The following is a 25,783-nucleotide window of genomic DNA, read 5'->3' as shown; positions in this document are numbered from 1 at the left end:
GGCAGAATGAGGAAGGTTTCTGCCAGGCAAGTTCATCGGATTAAGAGAGCAACTGCTAAAAAGCCATTACAAACCAGCAAACAGATATTTAAAGCTGCTGGTGCCTCTGGAATCCCTCGAACCTCAAGGTGTAGGATCCTTCAAAGGCTGCAGTGGTGCATAAACCTACTCTTCGGCCACCCCTAAACAGTGTTCACAAGCAGAAATGGTAGCAGTGGGCCCAGACATACATGAAGACTAATTTTCAAACAGTCTTGTTTACTGATGAGTGTCGAGCAACCCTGGATGGTCCAGATGGATGGAGTAGTGGATGGCCACTATGTCCCAACAAGGCTGCGACATCAGCAGGGAGGTGGAAGAGTCATGTTTTGGGCCGGAATCATGGGGAAACAGCTGGTAGGGCTCTTTAAGGTTCCTGAAGGTGTGAAAATGACCTCTGCAAAGTATATCGAGTTTCTGACTGACAGCTGTCTTCCATGGTATAAAAAGCAGAAACATGCCTTCAGGAGCAAAATCCTCTTCATGCATGACACTGCACCATCTCATGCTGCAAAGAATACCTCTGAGTCATTGACTGCTATGGGCATAAAAGGAGATAAACTCATGGTGTGGCCACCATCTTCCCCTGACCTCAACCCTGTAGAGAACCTTTGGAGTATCATCAAGCAAAAGATCTATGAGGGTGGGAGGCCGGTCACATCCAAACAGCAGCTCTGGAAGGCGATTCTGACTTCATGCAAAGAAATACAAGCAGAACCTCTCCAAAAACTCCCAAGTTCAATGGATGCAAGAATTGTGAAGGTGACATCAAAGAAGGGTTCCTATGTTACCATGTAACTGGGCCTGTTAGGATGTTTTGGAGTTAAATATCCTTTTTGTTCAGTGAATGTGACCTCCTAATGCTGCAAATTCCACAAATGAGCATTTTCAGTTCTTTAAAACAGATCAAATGTTTAGAAATTCTACTGTGCCTAATAATTTGGAACAGTGCAATTTGAGTTTTTATTCATTTTGGAGATTATACTGTTATCATTGGGAGGTTTCTTCAATAAAATTCGATGTATACTCTAACGGGTGATGACTTTTATTAGACGGACTGTCATTTGTACCGACTATTTAGGAAAATCATAGAAAAATATCGTTTGCATAATAATTTGGAACACAGTGTAAGCTTAATGATTAATTTGCATTTTCTTGAATTATTTTTTTTTCTCTTTATTGGATTAACTTTGATTTTTTTTTTTTTTTTTCTCTTTCTACAATTAATCCCCTTCATTAACACAGAACACAAGCTCCTGTGTGCAGATCATTTGTTCGAGGTGTCGCTTGTCCTCTGATGTCAGCCCTGGCGCTCTGCCTAGAAGTGAGCTACGTGACGGCAGCGCATGAACAGACAGGCGGCTGTGTGATCTCTGCTCCTGAGGAGTCTTATCAGATTCCATTGGGGATTTTCATGGTCCACTATTAAAGGGGAACTCCATCTCAATTTTATTTTTTATTTTTATTTTTTTTCTTTGGTGGAGTGTAAAGTGACCCCTTACGATTCGGATCTCTGTACTCCATGGAGCAGTCTGTGCACTTCAGCACTGCTTGGAGATAAAAGATACAAGTGCGCCGATTAAAAACTTGGGTGGATCTCCCCTTTAAGTGTGACTTCTTTCTATAAACTGCAGATGGTTACGGTTGTTGTAGTTTGCACGATCAGGAAGGTTTGTTTTGTTTTTTTTTGTTTGTTTTTTACAGATTTGGAAGGGGGGCGACCAATGGAGAATTCTGCCTCATTCCGCACTTTTATATCATTGTTTTTCAATTTAGGTGAAAACTTTGACCAGAGTCCGGTGAGAAGAACCTTCAAGTCCAAAGTCCTGGCCCACTACCCGCAGAACGTGGAGTGGAACCCTTTCGATCAAGATGCCGTCAACATGGTAAGGCCTAAAGGGTGGCGGACCAACCCAGAGGAGGTGGTGCAAGTATGATCGCTAGGGTTCAGATGACTGCGACCAGTAGTGATCAAGGGTCCCTATGCCCCCCTGTGCGAAGGGAGGAATAATGAGCGTGTGCGACCACCGCTCTTTTCATTGTAGTGGTGGTCACACATGCTCAGTACCGCTCCATGCAGACAGGATTTCGGGCCTCCCGTTCTCAGGATTGGTGGGGGTCTTGGCAGCCTGGTCTGATCTTGGTTTATCCCCAGTCTCGTTTATAGAAGAAGCCCCTATTGTTGGTGATTATTTGGGGTCTTCTTGTCTCTTTAAGAAGTTATCTGCATCTGGGACCACCCATTAGTATTTCAAGTGATAAATGACAGGCGGGGGTCCTCCAGTGCAGCTTCTTTCTGGAGGTCTCCGCTCTGTCTGATAGATCTATTTCTAATGCGAGGGTCCTGCAGCCCCCCCCCCCCCCCCCCCCGAGTTGTAGCTCCCATGGAAGTGAATGGAGAGAGCTGCGCACACGAGCGTCCACCTCTCACTCTCCCCTGGTCTTTCCACAGCTCTGCATGCCCAAAGGCCTGTCCTTCAGGACACAGGCCGACAACCGGGACCCCCAGTTCCACTCCTTCATCATCACCAGGGAAGATGGCTCCCGGACGTACGGCTTCGTCCTGACGTTCTTCGAGGAGGTGACGAGTAAGCAGATCTGTACGGCCATGCAGACACTGTACCAGATGCACAACGCGGAGCAGTGTAACAGCGTCTACGCCTCGTCCTCCTGCAGCATGGACTCCTTGGCCAGCAGCGTAGACGACGGGGACGCCACGTCCCTCGCCAAGCTCCAGCGCTACAACTCCTACGACATCTCCAGGGACACGCTCTACGTCTCCAAGTGCATCTGTCTGATCACCCCGCTCCCATTCATGCAGTCGTGCAAGAAGTTCCTGTCTCAGCTTTACAAAGCCGTCACTTCCCCGCAGCCACCGCCGCTGCCTCTGGAGAGCTACATCCACAACATCCTGTACGAGGTGCCGCTGCCGCCGCCCGGCCGCTCGCTGAAGTTTTACGGCGTGTACGAGCCCATCGTGTGTCAGCGGCCGGGACCCAACGAGCTGCCCCTGTCCGACTACCCCCTGAGGGAGACCTTCGAGCTGCTGGGACTAGAGAACCTCGTCCAGCTCTTCACGTGTGTCTTACTGGAGATGCAGATCCTGCTGTACTCACAAGGTAAGGCGCCGCTTATCCCCCGCTGGTGTGAGCGTCCGCCGGGGTTGTAGCTGCAGTGTAAAGCATGTGGGACAGGCCGACAACACGAGCCTCCTGATGTATCCAAATACGGTGATTGTCATCTCGCAACCTGATGATTAGGCGGAGATCAGCGGAGCTACATGGGAACTGCTGATCTCCCTAAGGACAAACGGATCAGAATAGCGGGAAGTTTCTTCTCTGGCCGACTGACTGACATGCTCTGTCTTTAAGAAGAGGTTCTCCAGCAGCTGCAGTGTATATTATGTAGTACTGAGCTCCTGTGGAACCTTGTTATATGCCTTGCGGCGGCTGCAGCGCCGCCTCGCTCTGCGCTCCTCCGCTGCTGCAGCAGCGCCGCCTCGCTCTGCGCTCCTCCGCCGCTGCTGCTGCAGCGCCGCCTCGCTCTGCGCTCCTCCGCTGCTGCTGCAGCGCCGCCTCGCTCTGCGCTCCTCCGCTGCTGCAGCAGCGCCGCCTCGCTCTGCGCTCCTCCGCTGCTGCTGCAGCGCCGCCTCGCTCTGCGCTCCTCCGCTGCTGCTGCAGCGCCGCCTCGCTCTGCGCTCCTCCGCTGCTGCTGCACCGCCGCCTCGCTCTGCGCTCCTCCGCTGCTGCAGCAGCGCCGCCTCGCTCTGCGCTCCTCCGTTGCTGCTGCACCGCCGCCTCGCTCTGCGCTCCTCCGCTGCTCCCCTGTGACTAAAGACAAACGTGTATCGCCTGTTTAACATATATTTGTTTTTTAACCCCTTCTTTTCCCTGCAGATTACCAGCGGCTGATGACTGTGGCGGAGGGGATAACCTCGCTCCTTTTCCCCTTCCAGTGGCAGCACGTGTACGTGCCCATCCTGCCCGCCTCCCTGCTGCACTTCCTCGACGCTCCCGTGCCGTACTTAATGGGCCTGCAGTCAAAAGAAGGCACCGACCGCTCCAAGCTGGAGCTCCCGCAGGAGGTGGGTTACCTTGCCGCCAGTTTTCTGCTCTTCTGGAGTGTGGAAAAGCTGAGTGACTGGTGCTGCTGACTAATGGTGACGTCGGAGGCATCGTCTTGTGACCGTCACCGACTGTGCTCTCCGCCCTCCTCGGTGGACGTTGAACCCACGGTGGAAGCTCTTACCTAATACACTGATAGGATTACTGCCGAGGCTCTGTCTCTTAAAGGGGAAGGCCACCCGATTTCCAGACTGGGATATGGGAGTAGTTATTGGCACTGAACGGTCCTCATTCTCGTTCCTGGCGACTACCGGGGATATGCCAGCTGTTTCTTCTGGCTCTTAAAAGGGTTATGAGTAAGGAATCCCCCCTTTATGGACCCTCCGGGTTAGTCGTGAGCAGAGGTGGCATAGCCTTCATCTCCTGTCATAGGTTTGGGCATCGGCGCCCGTGAGTCACGTCGCCCACCTCTGTCTGGTGGGATAATATGTAGATTATGTTTAAAAAAAAAAAGGGAAGGATTGATTTGTATTCGCATGCAGATGCGAAATAAAATGACTCAGCCGCTCTGTATGGCTGCCAGCTCCGCTCCACTGCCAGCACCTAGCAGTCTTAAAGGGACAGTAGCGCAGTATCATCCTTTTCACTATGAGGAACATACAGGAATCACGGGACCCCCATTTTATGGCATAAATACTACTTTCAGGGATTCTAGCTGGAATGTCAGGCGGAATGGACCCTTAAAGGGGTTGTCTCCTGTCATTCATATATAGTGATTGCAGACCTTCCTTCATGAGTCTGACAGCAATCAGATCTTGATAATGAAAAGAATCCAATAAAAACTCAACAAAAAGCACTTTTAGGGTACACTGATGCAGCCATTAATGAGCGCGCAATGGAGTTGGGTTCCTGATGCTGGATACATTATTTACATAGTCAGCAGATGGCCGACTAACGACCACGGGGGCCGCTGTCTGGGGAGACATGACGGCATGAGCCGGACGTGTACAAGATGGAGCTGCCGTCTGCTCGGCAGTCAACAGATGGACTTGCTGAAAGTGGCTGTAATTCAATTAAGACCGTTAAATGCGCTCGATCCTAGAGGTTAAAGTTCAGAATTAAAGCTCCGCTCTCTTCCAGAGCTGAGATTCGGGCCGCTGTTTGCAGTGCAGATTTCAGTGTTCAGGGAAAGATAACTGGAATTCGCTACTAATTTGCAGTTGATAAAGTAGTGATTTCCTGTACGGCAACACCAGAGGAGATATGTGGTATTACACCTTTGGATCCTCCAAAAAGAAAAGCTTAAACTATCTTAGCTGGCTAATAGATGAGGATTGTAAACGATAGCCCCAACATACAGCAGCCGATGGTCAGGTACAAATCCTGCCCTTATTGAGATATTGTCACAGGGTTATCCCCCCAAATTCAGGGCAGTTGGCGAATGTGTTATACAGTAGACTGCCTCTCCTCATGACACAGACTTGTTAAGATTCTTCCCGTTTAGGAAAATTAATGAAATTTTGCAGTGTTTTTGTTTTGACCACTGGTTTTTGTCATCTGGTCGCAGGCTAACCTCTGCTTTGTGGATATTGATAACCACTTTATCGAGCTCCCGGAGGAATTCCCCCAGTTCCCAAACAAACTGGAATTTATCCAAGAAATCTCTGAAGTTCTTCTGAATTATGGGATACCCCCGGAGGGAAATTTGCACTGCAGCGAGAGCGCCACCAAACTGAAAAGCCTGATGCTGGACGACTTGGCGAACGACAAAAAGAACGGGAACCTTTCAGGTCACAACATCAACATGTACGAGCTACTGAAGGGGAACGAGACCATGGCCCGGCTGGAGGCGCTCACCAAAAGGACGGGGATCAAGATGGACAAGATCAGCATCAGCATTCCTCTGCCGGACGCGGAGGACGGCCACAAGCTCAAGTGCGCGGAGAGCGAGCTGAAGGACTACAAGCTCAACGTGCAGATCCGGGAAGTGTTCGCTAATCGCTTCACACAGATGTTTGCCGACTACGAGGCCTTCGTTATACAAGCCGCACACGATATGGAGTCCTGGCTCACAAACCGGGAGCAGATGCAGAACTTCGATAAGGTGAAGGCTAATATAGATCATTTTATCCTCCAGAGCTGCACTCGCTGTTCTGCTGGGGAAGTTACTGTGTTCATTCAATACTAATCCTGATGTAACTCAGAATCACTAATATAATGTATGTACACAGTGACTGCATCAGCAGAATAGTGAGTGCAGCTCTGGGGTATAATACAGGAGGTAACTCCGGATCAGTAATGTAATGTATGTACACATTGACTGCACCAGCAGAATCGTGAGTGCAGCTCTGGAGAATAATACAGGATGTAACTCAGGATCAGTAATGTATGTACACAGTGACTGCACCAGCAGAATAGTGAGTGCAGCTCTGGGGTATAATACAGGATGTAACTCAGGATCAGTAATGTATGTACACAGTGACTGCACCAGCAGAATAGTGAGTGCAGCTCTGGAGTATAATACAGGATGTAACTCAGGATCAGTAATGTAATGTATGTACACAGTGACTGCACCAGCAGAATAGTGAGTGCAGGTCTGGAGTATAATACAGGATATAACTCAGGATCAGTAATGTAATGTATGTACACAGTGACTGCACCAGCAGAATAGTGAGTGCAGCTCTGGAGTATAATACAGGATGTAACTCAGGATCAGTAATGTAATGTATGTACACAGTGACTGCATCAGCAGAATAGTGAGTGCAGCTCTGGGGTATAATACAGGAGGTAACTCCGGATCAGTAATGTAATGTATGTACACATTGACTGCACCAGCAGAATCGTGAGTGCAGCTCTGGAGAATAATACAGGATGTAACTCAGGATCAGTAATGTATGTACACAGTGACTGCACCAGCAGAATAGTGAGTGCAGCTCTGGGGTATAATACAGGATGTAACTCAGGATCAGTAATGTATGTACACAGTGACTGCACCAGCAGAATAGTGAGTGCAGCTCTGGAGTATAATACAGGATGTAACTCAGGATCAGTAATGTAATGTATGTACACAGTGACTGCACCAGCAGAATAGTGAGTGCAGGTCTGGAGTATAATACAGGATATAACTCAGGATCAGTAATGTAATGTATGTACACAGTGACTGCACCAGCAGAATAGTGAGTGCAGCTCTGGAGTATAATACAGGATGTAACTCAGGATCAGTAATGTAATGTATGTACACAGTGACTGCACCAGCAGAATAGTGAGTGCAGCTCTGGAGTATAATACAGGATGTAACTCAGGATCAGTAATGTAATGTATGTACACAGTGACTGCACCAGCAGAATAGTGAGTGCAGGTCTGGAGTATAATACAGGATATAACTCAGGATCAGTAATGTAATGTATGTACACAGTGACTGCACCAGCAGAATAGTGAGTGCAGCTCTGGAGTATAATACAGGATGTAACTCAGGATCAGTAATGTAATGTATGTACACAGTGACTGCACCAGCAGAATAGTGAGTGCAGGTCTGGGGTATAATACAGGATGTAACTCAGGATCAGTAATGTAATGTATGTACACAGTGACTGCACCAGCAGAATAGTGAGTGCAGCTCTGGGGTATAATACAGGATGTAACTCAGGATCAGTAATGTATGTACACAGTGACTGCACCAGCAGAATAGTGAGTGCAGCTCTGGAGCATTATACAGGATATAACAGTCAGTGCCGGCTTCTTGTCATCTGCAGGCCTCGTTCCTCTCTGATCAGCCTGAGCCTTACCTCCCGTTCCTCTCTCGATTCATCGAGACGCAGATGTTTGCCACGTTCATTGATAATAAAATCATGTCTCTATGGGAAGAGAAGGAACCTCTGCTCCGAGTGTTTGATTCCCGCATTGAGAAAATCCGGCTTTACAACGTCCGGGCACCAGCCATTCGGACCTCCACTTACCAGTCGTGTACCACCTTGAAGGAGGCCGGTACGTCTTGTTGGCACTATTGCATTTTTTTGTTTTATGGGTGGAATTCTTTTTTTTTTTTTTTTTTTTTTTGTTCCTCGCATTATTTCTCGCGCTCCAATGATCTACGGGGTCGGGTTGTGCGGCCCTTCCCGCAGCATATTGTGGACACGTTGAGACATGGACTCGCAGTGAGGCCTTCCCCGGCCTGGAATCCCCTGTGCTCCGGGGGCCGCGTATCCTCGTCCTCACCGTGTTTGTGCAGTAACTTGCCTGTTGGCTGAACGGCTCGGTGCCGGTCGCTTCGCGGGCAGCCACGCTCCGGCCTCTTAATGTTACTCATATAATGCTTACTTTTAGGTTTCCTGGTCCTCCAGCAATTACCGACTGTTCACATTGAAGCCCCAAAACCACATACATTGTGCACAGGAGGGAACCAGACGGATTGTAAATGTTTTTATATATATATATATATTTATACGTGTCCTAAATTCACATTTTTTTTTTTCTTTGCTTTTTGTTCCCACCTTCACTTTGTTGCAGGCTTTACTCACTTATAACAACAAGTTTGTGCAATGTCCTCCGCCTACCGGTGGGAATGCATTGTGAGTTTGTGTAAAGGAAGGAACTTATAAGAAAAGCCCTTTATTTGTACATTACAAGTGTGAAAACCGTTTTTCGATATCTTAATTCTAGACTGAGCTATGAGCGTTTAAAGTTACAGGCCTAAGTCCTGAGGCTGCACTACTGAGGCATTCTCATGACTACAGCCTATTCTGTGGGATGTAGTGTAGAATACAATGTTGTGTGTGTGTGTGTGTGTGTGTGTGTGTATGTATGTATATATATATCTAATATATAAAGCTCAAAGTGTGTGTTTGTGTGTGTATGTCCGGGATTGGCATCTGCACCGTTGCAGCTACAGCCTCAAAATTTGGCACAGTCACATGTCTGGACCCCGAGAGCGTCCTAAGCTATGTTGTGAGGCAAAATTTTAACCCTGCACGTTCCAATTCACCAAACAATTTTGGCCCTATCTACATAATGGGGAAACAGTGTGTGCATATCAAGCCCCGCCCCTCATTATGATGTCACAATGGTTGCCATGGCGATGCTGATGTCGTCATAGGTTGCAAGCCCTGCCCCTCATTGATGTCATAATGGTTGACTATGGGATGGAGGATGTGTGATGGGTATATGGGCATGGGACTATGGGATGGCGGATATGTATGACGGGTATATGGGCACGGGACTATGGGATGGAGGATAATTATAATTTGTTATGACTAACCACAGTTAGTTACTATGCCCGGGCAGCGCCGGGCTCTTCAGCTAGTATGTGTGTGTATATATGTATATATTTTATATATATAATTTTATTTATTTATTTGGATTCTTCCATGAAAGGACTACGTCGGACACATCAGAAGAGGCAATATCCGGGCCTCTCAGTAGTGCAGCCTCAGGCTTTGGGCCTTTAACTTCAGTCTATTATATCTCAGCATAGAAATAAGTTTTCAAAAAATGGTTTTCAGATTAATATACAGTACAAAGGAATGTGCATCAATCTGTTGTAAGTTTCAGTTCCGCAATGGAGTTATGCGCTAACTTTATTTGAGGGGCAATACATTTTTCTGTTCATCTGCGTACCTGACTGATATATTCATTGTTCCAGCTGTGTCCATCGAGCAGCGTCTGACAAAGATGGATCACACGGCCATCCACCCTCACCTGCTGGACATGAAGATTGGACAAGGGAAATACGAGCTGGGGTTCTTCCCCAAACTGCAATCAGACGTTCTGCTGAATGGGCCGATCAGCAACAAGTAAGAACCTGTTCTGCACACAGCGAGAATTCCTGCAATGCTTCATATCCGGATTATCCTCCGAGTCCTGTTTTGTAATTGCCTGCAACAGCCATTTATATAATACTACCCATACAAGAATATAACTACTATAATACTGCCCCTATGTACAAGAATATAACTACTATAATACTGCCCCTATGTACAAGAATATAACTACTATAATACTGCTCCTATGTACAAGAATATAACTACTATAATACTGCCCCTATGTACAAGAATATAACTACTATAATACTGCCCCTATGTACAAGAATATAACTACTATAATACTGCTCCTATGTACAAGAATATAACTACTATAATACTGCCCCTATGTACAAGAATATAACTACTATAATACTGCCCCTATGTACAAGAATATAACTACTATAATACTGCCCCTATGTACAAGAATATAACTACTATAATACTGCCCCTATGTACAAGAATATAACTACTATAATACTACCCCCTATGTATAAGAATATAACTACTATAATACTGCCCTCTATGTACAGGGATATAACTACTATAATACTGCCCCTATGTACAAGAGTATAACTACTATAATACTGCCCACTATGTACAAGAATATAACTATAAGGCTGGTTTCACATTAGCGCTTTTGTGCGCAGCGCATCGTGCGCACCCGTGCGCATGCGCACTGCGCACCTATACTTAACATGACGTGCGCATGGTCTTGCGCATACTTGCGTTTTCGTGCGCATGCGTTTTTTTGTCTTTTGCGCCAGGCGCGCCAGACGCAACATGTTGCATTTTTGGTTCCGCCCTGTCTCGTCAAAAAAACGCATGCGCACGCTTGCGCACGGAATGCGCAAAAACACCACATTGGAGCCTATGGGAACGCATGCGTGCGCATGGTCTTGCGCACGCTTGCGTTTTTTTGCGCATGCGTTTTTGAGTTAAACAAGTCTAGAATGTTCTCTAGACAATGGAAAAAACATCACACTTAAAAACGCATGCGCATAAAAAACGCAAACGCATGCAAAAACGCATGTAAAACGCAAACAACGCTGCGTTTTTTTTACACATCAGCGTGCGCATGACGTTAAAAAAACGCGCGTTTGTTTTGCGTTTTTCTTTGCGTTTTTTATGCGCCCGATGCGCTGCGCAAAAAAACGCTAATGTGAAACTAGCCTAATACTGCTCCTATGTACAAGAATATAACTACTATAATACTGCTCCTATGTACAAGAATATAACTACTATAATACTGCCCCTATGTACAAGAATATATCTACTATAATACTGCCCCTATGTACAAGAATATAACTACTATAATACTGCCCCTATGTACAAGAATATAACTACTATAATACTGCTCCTATGTACAAGAATATAACTACTATAATACTGCCCCTATGTACAAGAATATAACTACTATAATACTGCCCCTATGTACAAGAATATAACTACTATAATACTGCTCCTATGTACAAGAATATAACTACTATAATACTACCCCCTATGTACAAGAATATAACTACTATAATACTGCCCCTATGTACAAGAATATAACTACTATAATACTGACCCTATGTACAAGAATATAACTACTATAATACTACCCCCTATGTATAAGAATATAACTACTATAATACTGCCCTCTATGTACAGGGATATAACTACTATAATACTGCCCCTATGTACAAGAGTATAACTACTATAATACTGCCCACTATGTACAAGAATATAACTATAATACTGCTCCTATGTACAAGAATATAACTACTATAATACTGCCCCTATGTACAAGAATATATCTACTATAATACTGCCCCTATGTACAAGAATATAACTACTATAATACTGCCCCTATGTACAAGAGTATAACTACTATAATACTGCCCACTATGTACAAGAATATAACTATAATACTGCCCCTATGTACAAGAATATAGCTACTATAATACTGCCCCTATGTACAAGAATATAACTACTATAATACTGCCCTCTATGTACAGGAATATAACTACTATAATACTGTTCCTATGTACAAGAATATAACTACTATAATACTACTCCTATGTACAAGAGTATAACTACTATAATACTGCCCCTATATACAAGAATATAACTACTATAATACTGCCCCCTATGTACAAGAATATAACTACTATAATACTGCCCCTATGTACAAGAATATAACTACTATAATACTGACCCTATGTACAAGAATATAACTACTATAATACTACCCCCTATGTATAAGAATATAACTACTATAATACTGCCCTCTATGTACAGGGATATAACTACTATAATACTGCCCCTATGTACAAGAGTATAACTACTATAATACTGCCCACTATGTACAAGAATATAACTATAATACTGCTCCTATGTACAAGAATATAACTACTATAATACTGCCCCTATGTACAAGAATATATCTACTATAATACTGCCCCTATGTACAAGAATATAACTACTATAATACTGCCCCTATGTACACGAGTATAACTACTATAATACTGCCCACTATGTACAAGAATATAGCTACTATAATACTGCCCCTATGTACAAGAATATAGCTACTATAATACTGCCCCTATGTACAAGAATATAACTACTATAATACTGCCCTCTATGTACAGGAATATAACTACTATAATACTGTTCCTATGTACAAGAATATAACTACTATAATACTACTCCTATGTACAAGAGTATAACTACTATAATACTGCCCCTATATACAAGAATATAACTACTATAATACTGCCCCCTATGTACAAGAATATAACTACTATAATACTGCCCCTATGTACAAGAGTATAACTACTATAATACTGCCCACTATGTACAAGAATATAACTATAATACTGCCCCTATGTACAAGAATATAGCTACTATAATACTGCCCCTATGTACAAGAATATAACTACTATAATACTGCCCTCTATGTACAGGAATATAACTACTATAATACTGTTCCTATGTACAAGAATATAACTACTATAATACTGCCCCTATATACAAGAATATAACTACTATAATACTGCCCCCTATGTACAAGAATATAACTACTATAATACTGCCCCCTATGTACAAGAATATAACTACTATAATACTGCCCCCTATGTACAAGAATATAACTACTATAATACTGCCCCCTATGTACAAGAACATAACTACTATAATACTGATTCTATAAAATACAACGCTATGTAGATTATTTGAGTTTTCTGATAAGAGTAACGAGTTCACATTATCTTGAGGCCTCTATGCCGCACTTTGTATGTAAATGAGTTGCAGCCTCATGAATATTAATATTTGTTAGAAATGGATTCACTTTCGGTGATGAGCCCCGGGTTGTGATATGTGTGGAGCAGTGTATATGCGGTATTGTGCGGTATTATTTCTGTATAGCAGCACATTATGTGGTTGAGTGCATCCGCCTGTTATCCTCTGTCTTGTATCTACAGTCGATGGGTCAGTCGGAACAGCACGGCGCAGCGGAGGAAGGATCGCCAGCGGCAGCACTCAGAGCACCTCGGATTAGACAACGACTTGAGGGAGGTACGTCGTCGCAGCATGTGACCGCCAACCCGACGCGAAGATGGGAAATTTCTCCGCTCTCAATTAATTTATGGCTTAATCACTTTGCCCTCGCTAATTATTTGCTCACATCTTGAATTAACCTCTTACCTTCAGCTTTCCTGCTCTGTAATCGGCGCCCCCTCTCGTCCGCAGGTCATGTCTGGTATTGCAGTTAATCACATGAGCTGCGGTCACTGAGGTCAGGAGAGATGACTGTGACTGACATCTCTTTGGCGGCCCCCCCCCTTCTGGGACGTTGGGGCCATCTGCCTGGCGGATGATCGGGAGGCGTGTCTCCTTGTGTCTGGGGAGGTTGAGGTCACAGTCTGGCGCCGGCTCCTGATCACGGACGGCGAGTGAATGATTAATGCAGCTCTTCTGCGCCGATATTAATTCTGCTCACGGCATCACCGGCAGCGTCTTGTAATTTAGGCCTGATCACTAATGAAATCATCGTCAGCGTTTAACAAGGAATTGAATATCGTTTAAACGTTTCTTAAAGGCACAGGTCACTTTTTTTCTTTTTTTACGTTTTTGTGAAATGCTTTGGATTCGCTCTAATATCGTGCACTGCGTGCGTCCTCCGCAGAATAGTCCCCTCGGCGCGGTATAAATCCTAGACCGATGTCCTCTAGTTTTACTTTCCTGCAACCGCCACTAGAGGGAGCTCACTGCATACTGGTGTATCATTCACTGCAGCTCCCTCTAGTGGTGGCTGCAGAATATTAGCATTTATCCAGCAGGGGATTTGGAGCTCTGTATCAGAAAACTGGAACCTCCGACTGCTTTGCATATAATATTGGAATAAGTATCGGCGCCTGACGATGGATCCTTCCCTGCCCCCTGGGAACTCCTTCATTTGCTTCCTTTTTAGTGCAGGCTTATTCCCTCCGGGCCACATGCCGTGCATTAATGGCATCCATTGTAGTAGACAGTGGGCATGCCTCATGCTTGGAATAGTTTCCCAGATTCCTGTACGTCCAGATAATCCGCCCTCTCAGCTGGTGACATTTCTTTCCTCCCGAACTTCACATTTCGTATTCACCTTTCATTTCCTTCCTCTTGTCATCAGCTGGGCTATGTCATCACTGCGCAGGTTTCCTGCCAACCTAATACGGAGACTAACTACATGAAATTTAAAGGGCAACTCCCCTCAATACAGAAACTACCTGTTCTCAAGCGGTTGTAAACATGGCCACCATTACAGCTTGTTAACACAAGTGGCTGCAATACCAATTCTGACCAGTGTGGTGCTGTTTCCCCCAAACAGTGTGCTTTACTGCATGCTGTAATCTGTCTCAGACTTTGATGGTGTCCCAATGGTTGGAACAGCGCTGATCAGACATCTATTATCTTATTGTGGAAGAACTATATGGCGGTATACATCTTTCTCGCACTGTCCTCAGACGCTCGACAGGCGTGCCTGGAATATTAAAACTGCCAAATCCTTTGTGATTGCCACAGGCGACCTGCTAGGAAATTGCTGCCTGAGACAGCAGGACGCCGCAGGAGTAGATTATTGTATCGCATCTGTATGGAGGCAGACATGTCTCACAACACAGGTAGACTATGAACACCTTGAGTGTTGCCTCACTGAGCCACCTAACTCATAGCTGTAGGTTAAGGTTTAGGTCTGGCATCATATTTATCTTTAGATAAGGCAAACCTAAGCTTGGGTCATACACATACTTTTTTTGATCGACAGGAATGCAGATGATCGATACGGTCACTGCGATCATGCCAGACCTAACTAGCAGATCATTGATGACTTTGGCAGCCACATTGTTATAAAATATAGTCTCTGATCAAGAGATATATCAGGGTTACCCTCTAAGCTATTTTTGCCTTCAAGTAGAAGGTTCACTACTGACGGTGGCAAAATAAAGGGTGCATCAGATCGTTTTGATCAGCCCTAATATCTATAATTGATCTGTCTAATATCTAAAGATCTCCAGTATTTCTCTCTTTAAAAGGAGAACTACTTTTGGTTTATTAATTACGCCAGTCGTCTTTTTTTTTTTTTTTTTCGGCAGTAGGTAGTAAAGTGGCTGCAATTTCATTTTCCACCACAGTGGTGCTGTTTTCCCAAATGAAACCAAAAGTCTTGCTTTACAGTGTGCTGCGATCTCTTTATATCAGACTTAAGTTAGCGTTTAAACCATTGGGTCCTCACCAAATTAATGAAAAACCTGTTTAGAAAAAAAATATATATATATCACTAGGAAATATAAGTCTTTGAGTTGTCATCTTATTCGTAATCTCCATTCAGCCATGTTGAAAAGCTGAACGTGAAGCTGGTAAATGGACATAACCACCTACAGCCATCTAAAAACTATCAGTTTAAGGTGTTTTCTTTTGTGATGTCATTTTTTTGGGTTGCAGCCATTGTTTGTTTTGAGCCTTTTTATGTTGCTATTCTGTATTTACTTTGTCTTCTTTTTTTTTTCCTTTGCTCCGGGTCATGTGCATGCCTGCCTGTGTCCTCTCTTTTACTTTCTGTCCCTCTCGCGGTGGGGGGTGTTGTGCTCCTCATTTAAGTCGTCAGAGGAGAACTTACTCCGCCAGAACTCTATGGCATTCTGGGAGTGGGATAAGGGCTTCCCCGCTCCAGTACGGCCTCCCAAAAAATCCTTCTCAGAGTGCTGCCTGGTACGTCTGTCTTGTTTGCTCACGTTTACAAGCCGCTTTGCACCTTTTTTTCGAAACCTCACGACCCCCCCGGAGCTGTATCGTATATGGGCTTTGCAGTGTCGATCACTTTGAACCCCTCCGCTTTTCATCTCATAAAATGCATCGCTTACCCTCCTACACTCCCCCCACGCTTTGATGCTTTTTGATCACAGCTGAGCTTTTGCCGCCATTGTGTGCACACTATTTATTTTACTATCTCTTGTCGTTTTTGCCCTTTTTTATGTTCACACGCACAAAACTGCTCATTTAAAGTACCATGTGTGCAAAAGAAAAAGGGCACCATCATGGGATATTTGGCATCTTCTGATCTGACCCTCTGGCCCTATAGATGGTTTATAAGTTTGTCGATTTTTGGGCACCTCCCTTAAACATGGAAATTGGCTAAACCACAGCTTTTTCTAATATTTATGGGGATGTCCCAAATCTACACTTACTGCAAAATATATTGGAAAAGTTGGATGGGGAATGTTGAATTTCAGCATGCCCAATCTTTTATTTTCAAGAAAATAAGCCTCTGTCAGAGTTGATTGGCAGCAGCTTTCTCTACACTACCCATTGGAAAAAAGACAAATATACAAGATAAATTATTGACTGTGTCCAACTTTAGTTTAAAAAAAAAAAAAAATAATGGTCATTTTGGGCTTGAGAGAGAGGACGATGAGTCTGTAAGTGCGGCTTTTCTACTGTCCCTTTAAGAAAGGAAATAAAAGACAGATGAATAAAGGCGCCTGATCCTTTTTATTTTCATCCGCTTTCATTAGGAGATAATAGCGCTGCCTTCTGCTCTATTATTCCTTAGTGAATGGCCGCCGAAAACCGTCCGGCGTTCTCCTTAGTCGCCCCCCCCCTTTTCCTATACAAATCAAGATATATAGGACACCGGAGTTCAAAACTGCTACTGTGATCTAAATACCGCCATCTATATGCAGGGATCACTGCGGTAGTATTAGTCACAGACAGTCCCGAATCAATGATTAGGGTAGATCCAAAACGTAATCGCTATACAGATACGTGATGACCCACCCCACCCCTTTAAATTTCGGATTCGGGAGAAAATAATTCCAATAATCGCTCTCGTTACTCATCGCCTTTTGTCTTTGTAAAAATTACAGAAATACATGCAGGAGGCCCGGAGCTTGGGGAAAACCGTTCGACAGCCCAAATTGTCAGATCTGTCCCCAGCGGTGATCGCGCAGACAAATTCAAAGTTTGTGGAAGGATTACTGAAGGAATGCCGAATGAAGGTGAGAGCCGCTCGTGTCCCCTCGTCGTTTCTACTTTTTTTTTTTTTTATTCGTATGTTTGACTTTGGGTACAGAAATCTGGAGAGAATTTCTATAGATCGTTCTCGGTGCGCTAAGAATCATAACGTGTAGAGGGAGAGAGCGCTAAAGGGGCAGAGAGAGAGCGCGCAGCATAGCTGCAGAAAGAGTAAGATGGAGACTCCGAGAGAGACTGTGAGCGTGCTATAAATGCAGAAAGAGGCAGAGCGTGTGAGTGAGCAAGTCAGAGCCCTATAAATGCAGAAATAGCGGTAAGAAAGCAGAAAGAGAGCCAGTGCTGGCAAAATAGATGTAGAAGGAGCAATGCGTGCGCGCAGCAGATGTTTGGCGGATGGCCTGAATGCTGACGCTGTAGAGGCGCACGGTGGGAGAGGAGGATTGAGCGTGTTGTAGGTGCGCACAGTGGGAGAGGGGGATTGAGCGTGTTGTAGGTGCGCACGGTGGGAGAGGGGGATTGAGCGTGTTGTAGGTGCGCACGGTGGGAGAGGGGGATTGAGCACGCTGTAGATGAGCACAGAGGAATAGGTGGGATTGAGCACGCTGTAGATGTGCATTGTGGGAGAGGGGAATTGAGCGAAGCCGTAGATGTGCATTGTGGGAGAGGAGGATTGAGCAAATGCACTGTAGATGCACGGTGGAGGATATGGATTTAGCGTGCTGTAAATACACATGGGGGAGAAGGGGACTGAGCGCTCTAGATGCGCACGGTGGAGGGAGAGGGACTGAGCACTCGTGCTGTAAGTGCGCACGGTGGAGGGAGAGGGACTGAGCACTCGTGCTGTAAGTTTGCACGGTGGAGGCAGAGGGACTGGGCACTCGTGCTGTAAGTGTGCACGGTGGAGGGAGAGGGACTGAGCACTCGTGCTGTAAGTGTGCACAGTGGAAGCAGAGGGACTGGGCCATTCGTGCTGTAAGTGTGCACGGTGGAGGGAGAGGGACTGGGCCATTCGTGCTGTAAGTGTGCACAGTGGAGGGAGAGGGACTGAGCACTCGTGCTGTAAGTGCGCACTGTGGAGGGAGAGGGACTGAGCACTCGTGCTGTAAGTGCGCACTGTGGAGGGAGAGGGACTGAGCACTCGTGCTGTAAGTGTGCACGGTGGAGGGAGAGGGACTGAGCACTCGTGCTGTAAGTGCGCACTGTGGAGGGAGAGGGACTGGGCACTCGTGCTGTAAGTGCGCACTGTGGAGGGAGAGGGACTGGGCACTCGTGCTGTAAGTGCGCACTGTGGAGGGAGAGGGACTGGGCACTCGTGCTGTAAGTGCGCACTGTGGAGGGAGAGGGACTGGGCACTCGTGCTGTAAGTGCGCACTGTGGAGGGAGAGGGACTGGGCACTCGTGCTGTAAGTGCGCACTGTGGAGGGAGAGGGACTGGGCACTCGTGCTGTAAGTGTGCACTGTGGAGGGAGAGGGACTGGGCACTCGTGCTGTAAGTGCGCACTGTGGAGGGAGAGGGACTGGGCACTCGTGCTGTAAGTGCGCACTGTGGAGGGAGAGGGACTGGGCACTCGTGCTGTAAGTGCGCACTGTGGAGGGAGAGGGACTGGGCACTCGTGCTGTAAGTGCGCACTGTGGAGGGAGAGGGACTGGGCACTCGTGCTGTAAGTGCGCACTGTGGAGGGAGAGGGACTGGGCACTCGTGCTGTAAGTGTGCACTGTGGAGGGAGAGGGACTGGGCACTCGTGCTGTAAGTGTGCACGGTGGAGGAGAGGGATTGAGAGCACTGTAGAGGAGCACAGTGGAGGAAAGGGACTGAGCACCCGCGCTCTAGGTGCTCACGGTGGGAGATGAGGCGCTCGCTAAATACAGAAAGAGCAATATAAAAGCAGAGCGATTGTCCCTGCAGATGCAGAGAAAACATCATCACGCTCTACAGATGCGGGGAGGGGAATCTACCTCACAACAACAGATGCAAAGACCGAGACACAAAGCTGCATGACTTAGTGGGAAGGACATGGCGTACAACGTGCCACATAGTCCAGAAAGATGGAGGTGGCTTTGGTTTAGTGTCTATAGATGACCTTCATGTATCTTACAGCTTGCGATACCTTGATAACTAGACCTCATCTGATCTAGTTCTCAGCCGTCTCCTTTTCAGTCTAAATAAATCTGCCCCGATACGTCCTGCAAAACATAACGTTCTACAAATGATTAAACGACCTCCTTAGAATTAAGAGCCGCCTTCCGTCTGACTTTGGAGGGGCAGGAGGCAGTGTGATGAGCCTGGCACTTATAGCCAGACGATGATGATGCAAACTAAACGGCTGTCAGGCTGGTTCCAGGCTAGAGAGTAATCGCCGGCTCAGTGTCTGGTGGCCTGAAGAGGTCAAGCATGGGAAGTGTAACATCTGCCGGTAACAGGTGACGCTTATGCGCTCTTCTATTTGATCAGACGAAGCGCATGCTGGTAGAGAAGATGGGGCACGAAGCCGTGGAGCTCGGACACGCAGATGCCAATATTACAGGATTGGAAGAGAACACGCTGATCGCCAGCCTGTGCGACCTCCTGGAGAGAATCTGGAGTCACGGCCTACAGGTCAAACAGGTAATAAAGAGGGCGCGTGCGAGATCCTCCCCTCCAAACTGCTTCATACAGTGGAGAGTGGTGCTGACACAACTCAGTAGGTGCGCTGGTGCCAGTAAAGTAAGACTGCCTATCTGCCCGCATCATCCACCACCTGAAAAGGCGATTAGTGCAGATTTACACTGATCATTATATAACTCGACCCATTCTGACTCCTTATACCCTTACTGTACTTTTTAGAGGGACTGTCTTCACTGGGATCCCCCTAGTGGCCACTGGAGGCGGTCTGAATTAGATCATGTGTATAGCACAGCAGGGAATCAGACTTTTCCTTTAAGAAGTGACTGATTTCGCTTTATACATTTTTGTGATTGTTTCAGGGAAAATCTGCCTTATGGTCTCATTTGCTTCAGTATCAAGAAAGGGAGGAGCGGCACGAGCATAACCTCGAATCGCCAAGTAAGTCACCATTGAGTCCAGTAGGGTGTCAGTCACTCTTGGCCGCAGTTACTCAGCCCATAGGAGCCACCACCCGCCATTGTTTTATTGTTTCACCCCTGTATAAAATTAGTATTGTATTTACGAATATGAACTTTATATAAATAGATTTAATTATCAATGTGTGTGTATGTATGTGTGTGTTTGTGTGTGTGTGTGTATTTAATATATATATATAATTTTTATTTTTTTAAATATATTCTATATTTAATATATTATATGATATTTTTAATATCTATTATATTTTTAATATCTATTATATATATTATATTTTTAATTTATTTTTATATTAAAAAATAAAATTATAATAAAGTAATAAAAATGTGTAATTTTTTTCCCATACTCACATTTTTCTAAATAAAAAAAATTAATTATAATAATTTATATATATTATATTATCATATATACTATATATTTTTAATATATTTTTATAAAAAAAATTATATTAAAGTAATAATAAAAATGTATAATTTTTTTTACCCATACTCACATTTTTGTAAATTTAGATATTCTACATGAGATTTATCAGTGTTTTTTTTTCTAAATGATCAGTTGGGCTGGGCCCTGAACGGAGAAGATCTGACACTAGCGTTCCCATGCCGTCCTTGCGTGTGTCCCTTATTCAGGACATGAGGTACGTAAGTGGACACAAACCTGGTATGTGAGTGCGTTGCTAGAACTGTAAACATCCATTAGCCAATATTTTTGGCAATATATTAACTTTTCCTAATAACGGTTGAAATTCAAGTCTACCGATACAGAGCACTAGATCCAGTTCAGAAAAAGGTGGACGTAAATGATAACGTTCTGTCTGACTGCCGGAAGCCACCACTAGAGGTAGCTCACTGTAAACTATCTTGATGTTGAGCTCCCTCTAGTGGTGATTATCAAGGCAGCCAGTTGATCATAAGTGAGCTTAGAAGATCGTTCAGGAGATCACAGGAGCCAATAAAGATGTGACCACCAAAGAGGGAATAAAATGGAGTTCCTCACGTGTAATAGATAAAACATTAGCTGCTCCAGTCACCACCATGGGGAGCTCACTGAGAACACAGTGATCCATTTTCAGACTCCCCCTAGTGGTTACCAGAATAACGGCAGCAGAGGCCAAGTTACTTCTGTAATGCGCCCTCCTACCTCTGTTCTTCTCATTCTTTACTAGATGTCCACATCACAGGCTAAGAAATCGGAGTATGAATAATTTACTTTCCCACTCTTTCAGGCATCAAATATTTATAGTGTTGCTATTGCGCATTGATCACAAAGCTGACAACTCAGGGGGATGTATAGGATTTTTTTTTTTTTCGTTTTTGTAGCCTGCAGCATGTTTTTCGTAAAGGGGAATACGCACTATTGAAGAAGAGAACTGTCACGTATCTGACATTTACTGCAAGGTAGCAGAATTCTGTAATACTCCCCAAGGCTTTTTCACCCTGATTCATCAAGGTCGGCATTGTTCACACACTCCTCTTAATGAAAACACCAAAAGTGGCTATATTTTGCGACTTTTCAAAGTGTCTGATGAATTTAGGAAAGATCACACATTCATTTTTTTTTCTGCTAACAAAGCTCCAGATCTTCTGCTTTTACCACAAAGAGCCAAAAAAGGATGATCACATTCTGTCTACCTGCAGCAACCACTAGATGGAGCTCTCTGTAGACATCTGCAGAAATTCCATTATAAAGCAATATTGGCAGAGCCCCCTCTGGTGGGGAGGAGGACGGATGAACAAATAATAATCCATCCATCTGTATTAACTTATGATGTAATATTTTTTTTTTATTTTTTTTTTTTTATTCTAGACATATCCAGAACTTGAGTGTTATCAAGACTGATGTGGGCAGAGCGCGGGGCTGGATACGACTTTCCCTGGAGAAGAAGTTATTGTCCCAGCATCTCAAGCAGCTTCTCACCAACCAGATGCTCACCAAGTGAGTGTGACTGCCCCGAATGTGCCGAAATGTTTGTGGGAACTGTGATGGCTGGTTACCGCCTTGCCTGGACCCGTGTCATAGGGTTCTAGCGGCGCTATCTGCCTGGGGCTCATATGATATTAGTAGCAGTCCTACCAGCTGTGAAGTCATGTGGTTCTATCTGCGCTGCCTTCCCAGACTTATGTTATATAGTTCAGGACTAGCTGTGCTGCCTGCCTGGACTGGTGTCATGTAGTTCAGGATTAGGTGTCCTGCCTGCCTTGACTGGTGTCATATAGTTCAGGACTAGCTGTGCTGCCTGCCTTGACTGGTGTCATGTAGTTCAGGACTAGCTGTGCTGCCTGCCTGGACTGGTGTCATATAGTTCAGGACTAGCTGTGCTGCCTGCCTGGACTGGTGTCATATAGTTCAGGACTAGCTGTGCTGCCTGCCTGGACTGGTGTCATGTAGTTCAGTGCTAGCTGTGCTGTCTGCCTGGACTGGTGTCATTTAGTTCAGGATTAGCTGTCCTGCCTGCCTGGACTGGTGTCATATAGTTCAGGACTAGCTGTGCTGCCTTCCCAGACTTATGTTATATAGTTCAGGACTAGCTGTGCTGCCTGCCTGGACTGGTGTCATGTAGTTCAGGACTAGCTGTGCTGTCTGCCTGGACTGGTGTCATGTAGTTCAGGACTAGCTGTGCTGCCTGCCTGGACTGGTGTCATATAGTTCAGGACTAGCTGTGGTGCCTGCCTGGACTGGTGTCATGTACCGTATTTTTCGCTTTATAAGACGCACCCCCAAATTTGGTGAAAAAAATGTTTTTTTTATGTTTAAATGGAGGTGTGTCTTATAATGCCAGTGTCCGTCTTACAAATCATATATATGTCCCTCATCCTGGTATCTATATAACCCCCCATCCTGGCACATGGCCCCCTTGTGCTGGCACATAGCCCCCCATCCTATCCTGGATATGACCCCCCCCAGTCACTATATGCCCCCCTGCTGGCACTCACATGGCCCCCCTCTATATGCCTCCCTGCTAGTACGCAAACGGCCCCCCGTCCCTATATTTCCCCTGCTGGCACACATTGTCCCCCTGTCCCTATATTCTCCCCTGCTGGCATTCACACAGCCCCCCGTCCCTTTGGTTCCCCCCTGCTGGCACACATTGTCACCCCGGTCCTAAAACCCCCCCTGCTGGCACACATTGTCACCCCGGTCCTATAATCCCCCCCTGCTGGCACACATTGTCACCCCGGTCCTATAATCCCCCCCTGCTGGCACACATTGTCCCCCCGGTCCTATAATTCCCCCCCCTGCTGGCACACATTGTCCCCCCGGTCCTATAATCCCCTCCTGCTGGCACACATTGTCCCCCCGGTCCTATAATCCCCTCCTGCTGGCACACATTGTGTCCCCCCCCCTGCTGGCACACATTGCCCCCCCCCTCCATATATTCCCCCCCTGCTGGCACACATTGTCCCCCCCTCCATATATTCCCCCCTGCTGACACATATTGCCCCCTCCTATCCTTTTATTCCCCCCTGATGGCACACATTGTCCCCCCCCATCCCTATATTTCCCCCTGCTGTCACACATGGCCCCCGTCCCTATATTCGCCCCTGCTGGCGTGCACACGGCTCACCGTCCCTATATTCCCCCCTGCTGTCACACATGGCCCCCGTCCCTATATTTTTCCCCCCTGCTGGCAAGCACATGCTAAAATAATAAACAGTTAACTCACCTACTGATGATCGCTCCTGCTCCCAGCTCCCCTGTGGCTTACCTGTGTCTGTCCTGAGTCATCCTCCTCCTGCAGGGCACACGCAGCTGCTGCTCATTCAAGCAGCTCATTGTAGCTACAGGACCTTCCATGATGTGACCAATATGAGCTGCTCAGCTGCGATCATGTGACTCGCAGTGCACACTGGGAGTCATGTGACCGCAGGTCCTATGGTCACATCATGCAAAGTCCTGAAGCGATGAGCTGCCTGAATGAGCTGCTGATGCCGTTCGCCCTGCAGGAGGAGGATGACAGCAGACTAGACACAGGAAAGCCACAGGGGAGCTGAGAGCAGGAGTGATCATCAGTAGGTAAGTGTCTATAGGGACTGGGGGTGAGTGCAGGCACATGTAATATGCACCGCTCCCCTGTCTACCAACTCGACGCTGTTTCAGCACCGAGGTGATGGACAGCGGGTGCAGTGAATATTACATGAGCCTAACGGGCGGGAGCACATGACTTCCCGCTGTCTCTGCAGCCCCATCCAGCCCACCCCAGCCCCCTGACTCCATGCCAGAGCCCCCCCACTCTATAGCACAGCAGCACACAGATTCGCTTTATAAGACGCACCCCCCACTTTCCCCCAAAATTTGGGGGAACAAAAGTGCGTGTTATAAAGCGAAAAATACTGTAGTTCAGGACTAGCTGTGCTGCCTGCCTGGACTGGTGTCATGTAGTTCAGGACTAGCTGTGCTGCCTGCCTGGACTGGTGTCATGCAGTTCAGGACTAGCTGTCCTGCCTGCCTGGACTGGTGTCATGCAGTTCAGGACTAGCTGTCCTGCCTGCCTGGACTGGTGTCATGTAGTTCAGGACTAGCTGTGCTGCCTGCCTGGACTGGTGTCATGTAGTTCAGGACTAGCTGTGCTGCCTGCCTGGACTGGTGTCATGTAGTTCAGGACTAGCTGTGCTGCCTGCTTGGACTGGTGTCATGTAGTTCAGGATTAGCTGTCCTGCCTGCCTGGACTGGTGTCATATAGTTCAGGACTAGCTGTGCTGCCTTCCCAGACTTATGTTATATAGTTCAGGATTAGCTGTCCTGCCTGCCTGGACTGGTGTCATATAGTTCAGGACTAGCTGTGCTGCCTTCCCAGACTTATGTTATATAGTTCAGGACTAGCTGTGCTGCCTGCCTGGACTGGTGTCATGTAGTTCAGGACTAGCTGTGCTGTCTGCCTGGACTGGTGTCATGTAGTTCAGGACTAGCTGTGCTGCCTGCCTGGACTGGTGTCATGTAGTTCAAGACTAGCTGTGCTGCCTGCCTGGACTGGTGTCATGTAGTTCAGGACTAGCTGTCCTGCCTGCCTGGACTGGTGTCATGTAGTTCAGTACTAGCTGTGCTGCCTGCCTGGACTGGTGTCATGTAGTTCAGTACTAGCTGTGCTGCCTGCCTGGACTGGTGTCATGTAGTTCAGGACTAGCTGTGCTGCCTGCCTGGACTGGTGTCATGTAGTTCAGGACTAGCTGTGCTGCCTGCCTGGACTGGTGTCATGTAGTTCAGGACTAGCTGTGCTGCCTGCCTGGACTGGTGTCATGTAGTTCAGGACTAGCTGTGCTGCCTGCCTGGACTGGTGTCATGTAGTTCAGGACTAGCTGTGCTGCCTGCCTGGACTG

General features: G+C 46.2%; 1 protein-coding gene across 6 annotated transcripts in view; it reads left to right on the top strand.

Moving 5' to 3' along the window:
• DENND5B (DENN domain containing 5B) overlaps window positions 1-25,783 on the top strand; it is a 61,296-nt gene that overhangs the window by 20,084 nt on the left and 15,429 nt on the right. For 4 of the 6 annotated variants that reach the window (XM_073567630.1, XM_073567629.1, XM_073567628.1 and 1 more), the window contains 12 exons: window positions 1,816-1,925; window positions 2,492-3,158; window positions 3,936-4,123; window positions 5,671-6,207; window positions 7,856-8,087; window positions 9,742-9,892; window positions 13,363-13,456; window positions 17,281-17,412; window positions 19,842-19,994; window positions 20,354-20,432; window positions 21,024-21,105; window positions 22,275-22,403. In XM_073567630.1, coding sequence (XP_073423731.1) covers window positions 1,816-1,925; window positions 2,492-3,158; window positions 3,936-4,123; window positions 5,671-6,207; window positions 7,856-8,087; window positions 9,742-9,892; window positions 13,363-13,456; window positions 17,281-17,412; window positions 19,842-19,994; window positions 20,354-20,432; window positions 21,024-21,105; window positions 22,275-22,403 — 2,554 coding nt within the window. Of the gene's footprint in view, window positions 1-1,284; window positions 1,364-1,815; window positions 1,926-2,491; window positions 3,159-3,935; window positions 4,124-5,670; window positions 6,208-7,855; window positions 8,088-9,741; window positions 9,893-13,362; window positions 13,457-17,280; window positions 17,413-19,841; window positions 19,995-20,353; window positions 20,433-21,023; window positions 21,106-22,274; window positions 22,404-25,783 lie in introns of all 6 variants that reach the window. The other 2 variants (XM_073567632.1, XM_073567631.1) reach the window with 1 other exon arrangement.

The sequence above is a fragment of the Dendrobates tinctorius genome, unplaced genomic scaffold (assembly GCF_039654945.1).
Source record: "Dendrobates tinctorius isolate UK_male_01 unplaced genomic scaffold, ASM3965494v1 ptg000020l, whole genome shotgun sequence".
Lineage (NCBI taxonomy): Eukaryota > Metazoa > Chordata > Amphibia > Anura > Dendrobatidae > Dendrobates > Dendrobates tinctorius.
Note: the sequence above shows the minus strand (reverse complement) of the source record. Positions and strands in the feature narration are given on the sequence as shown.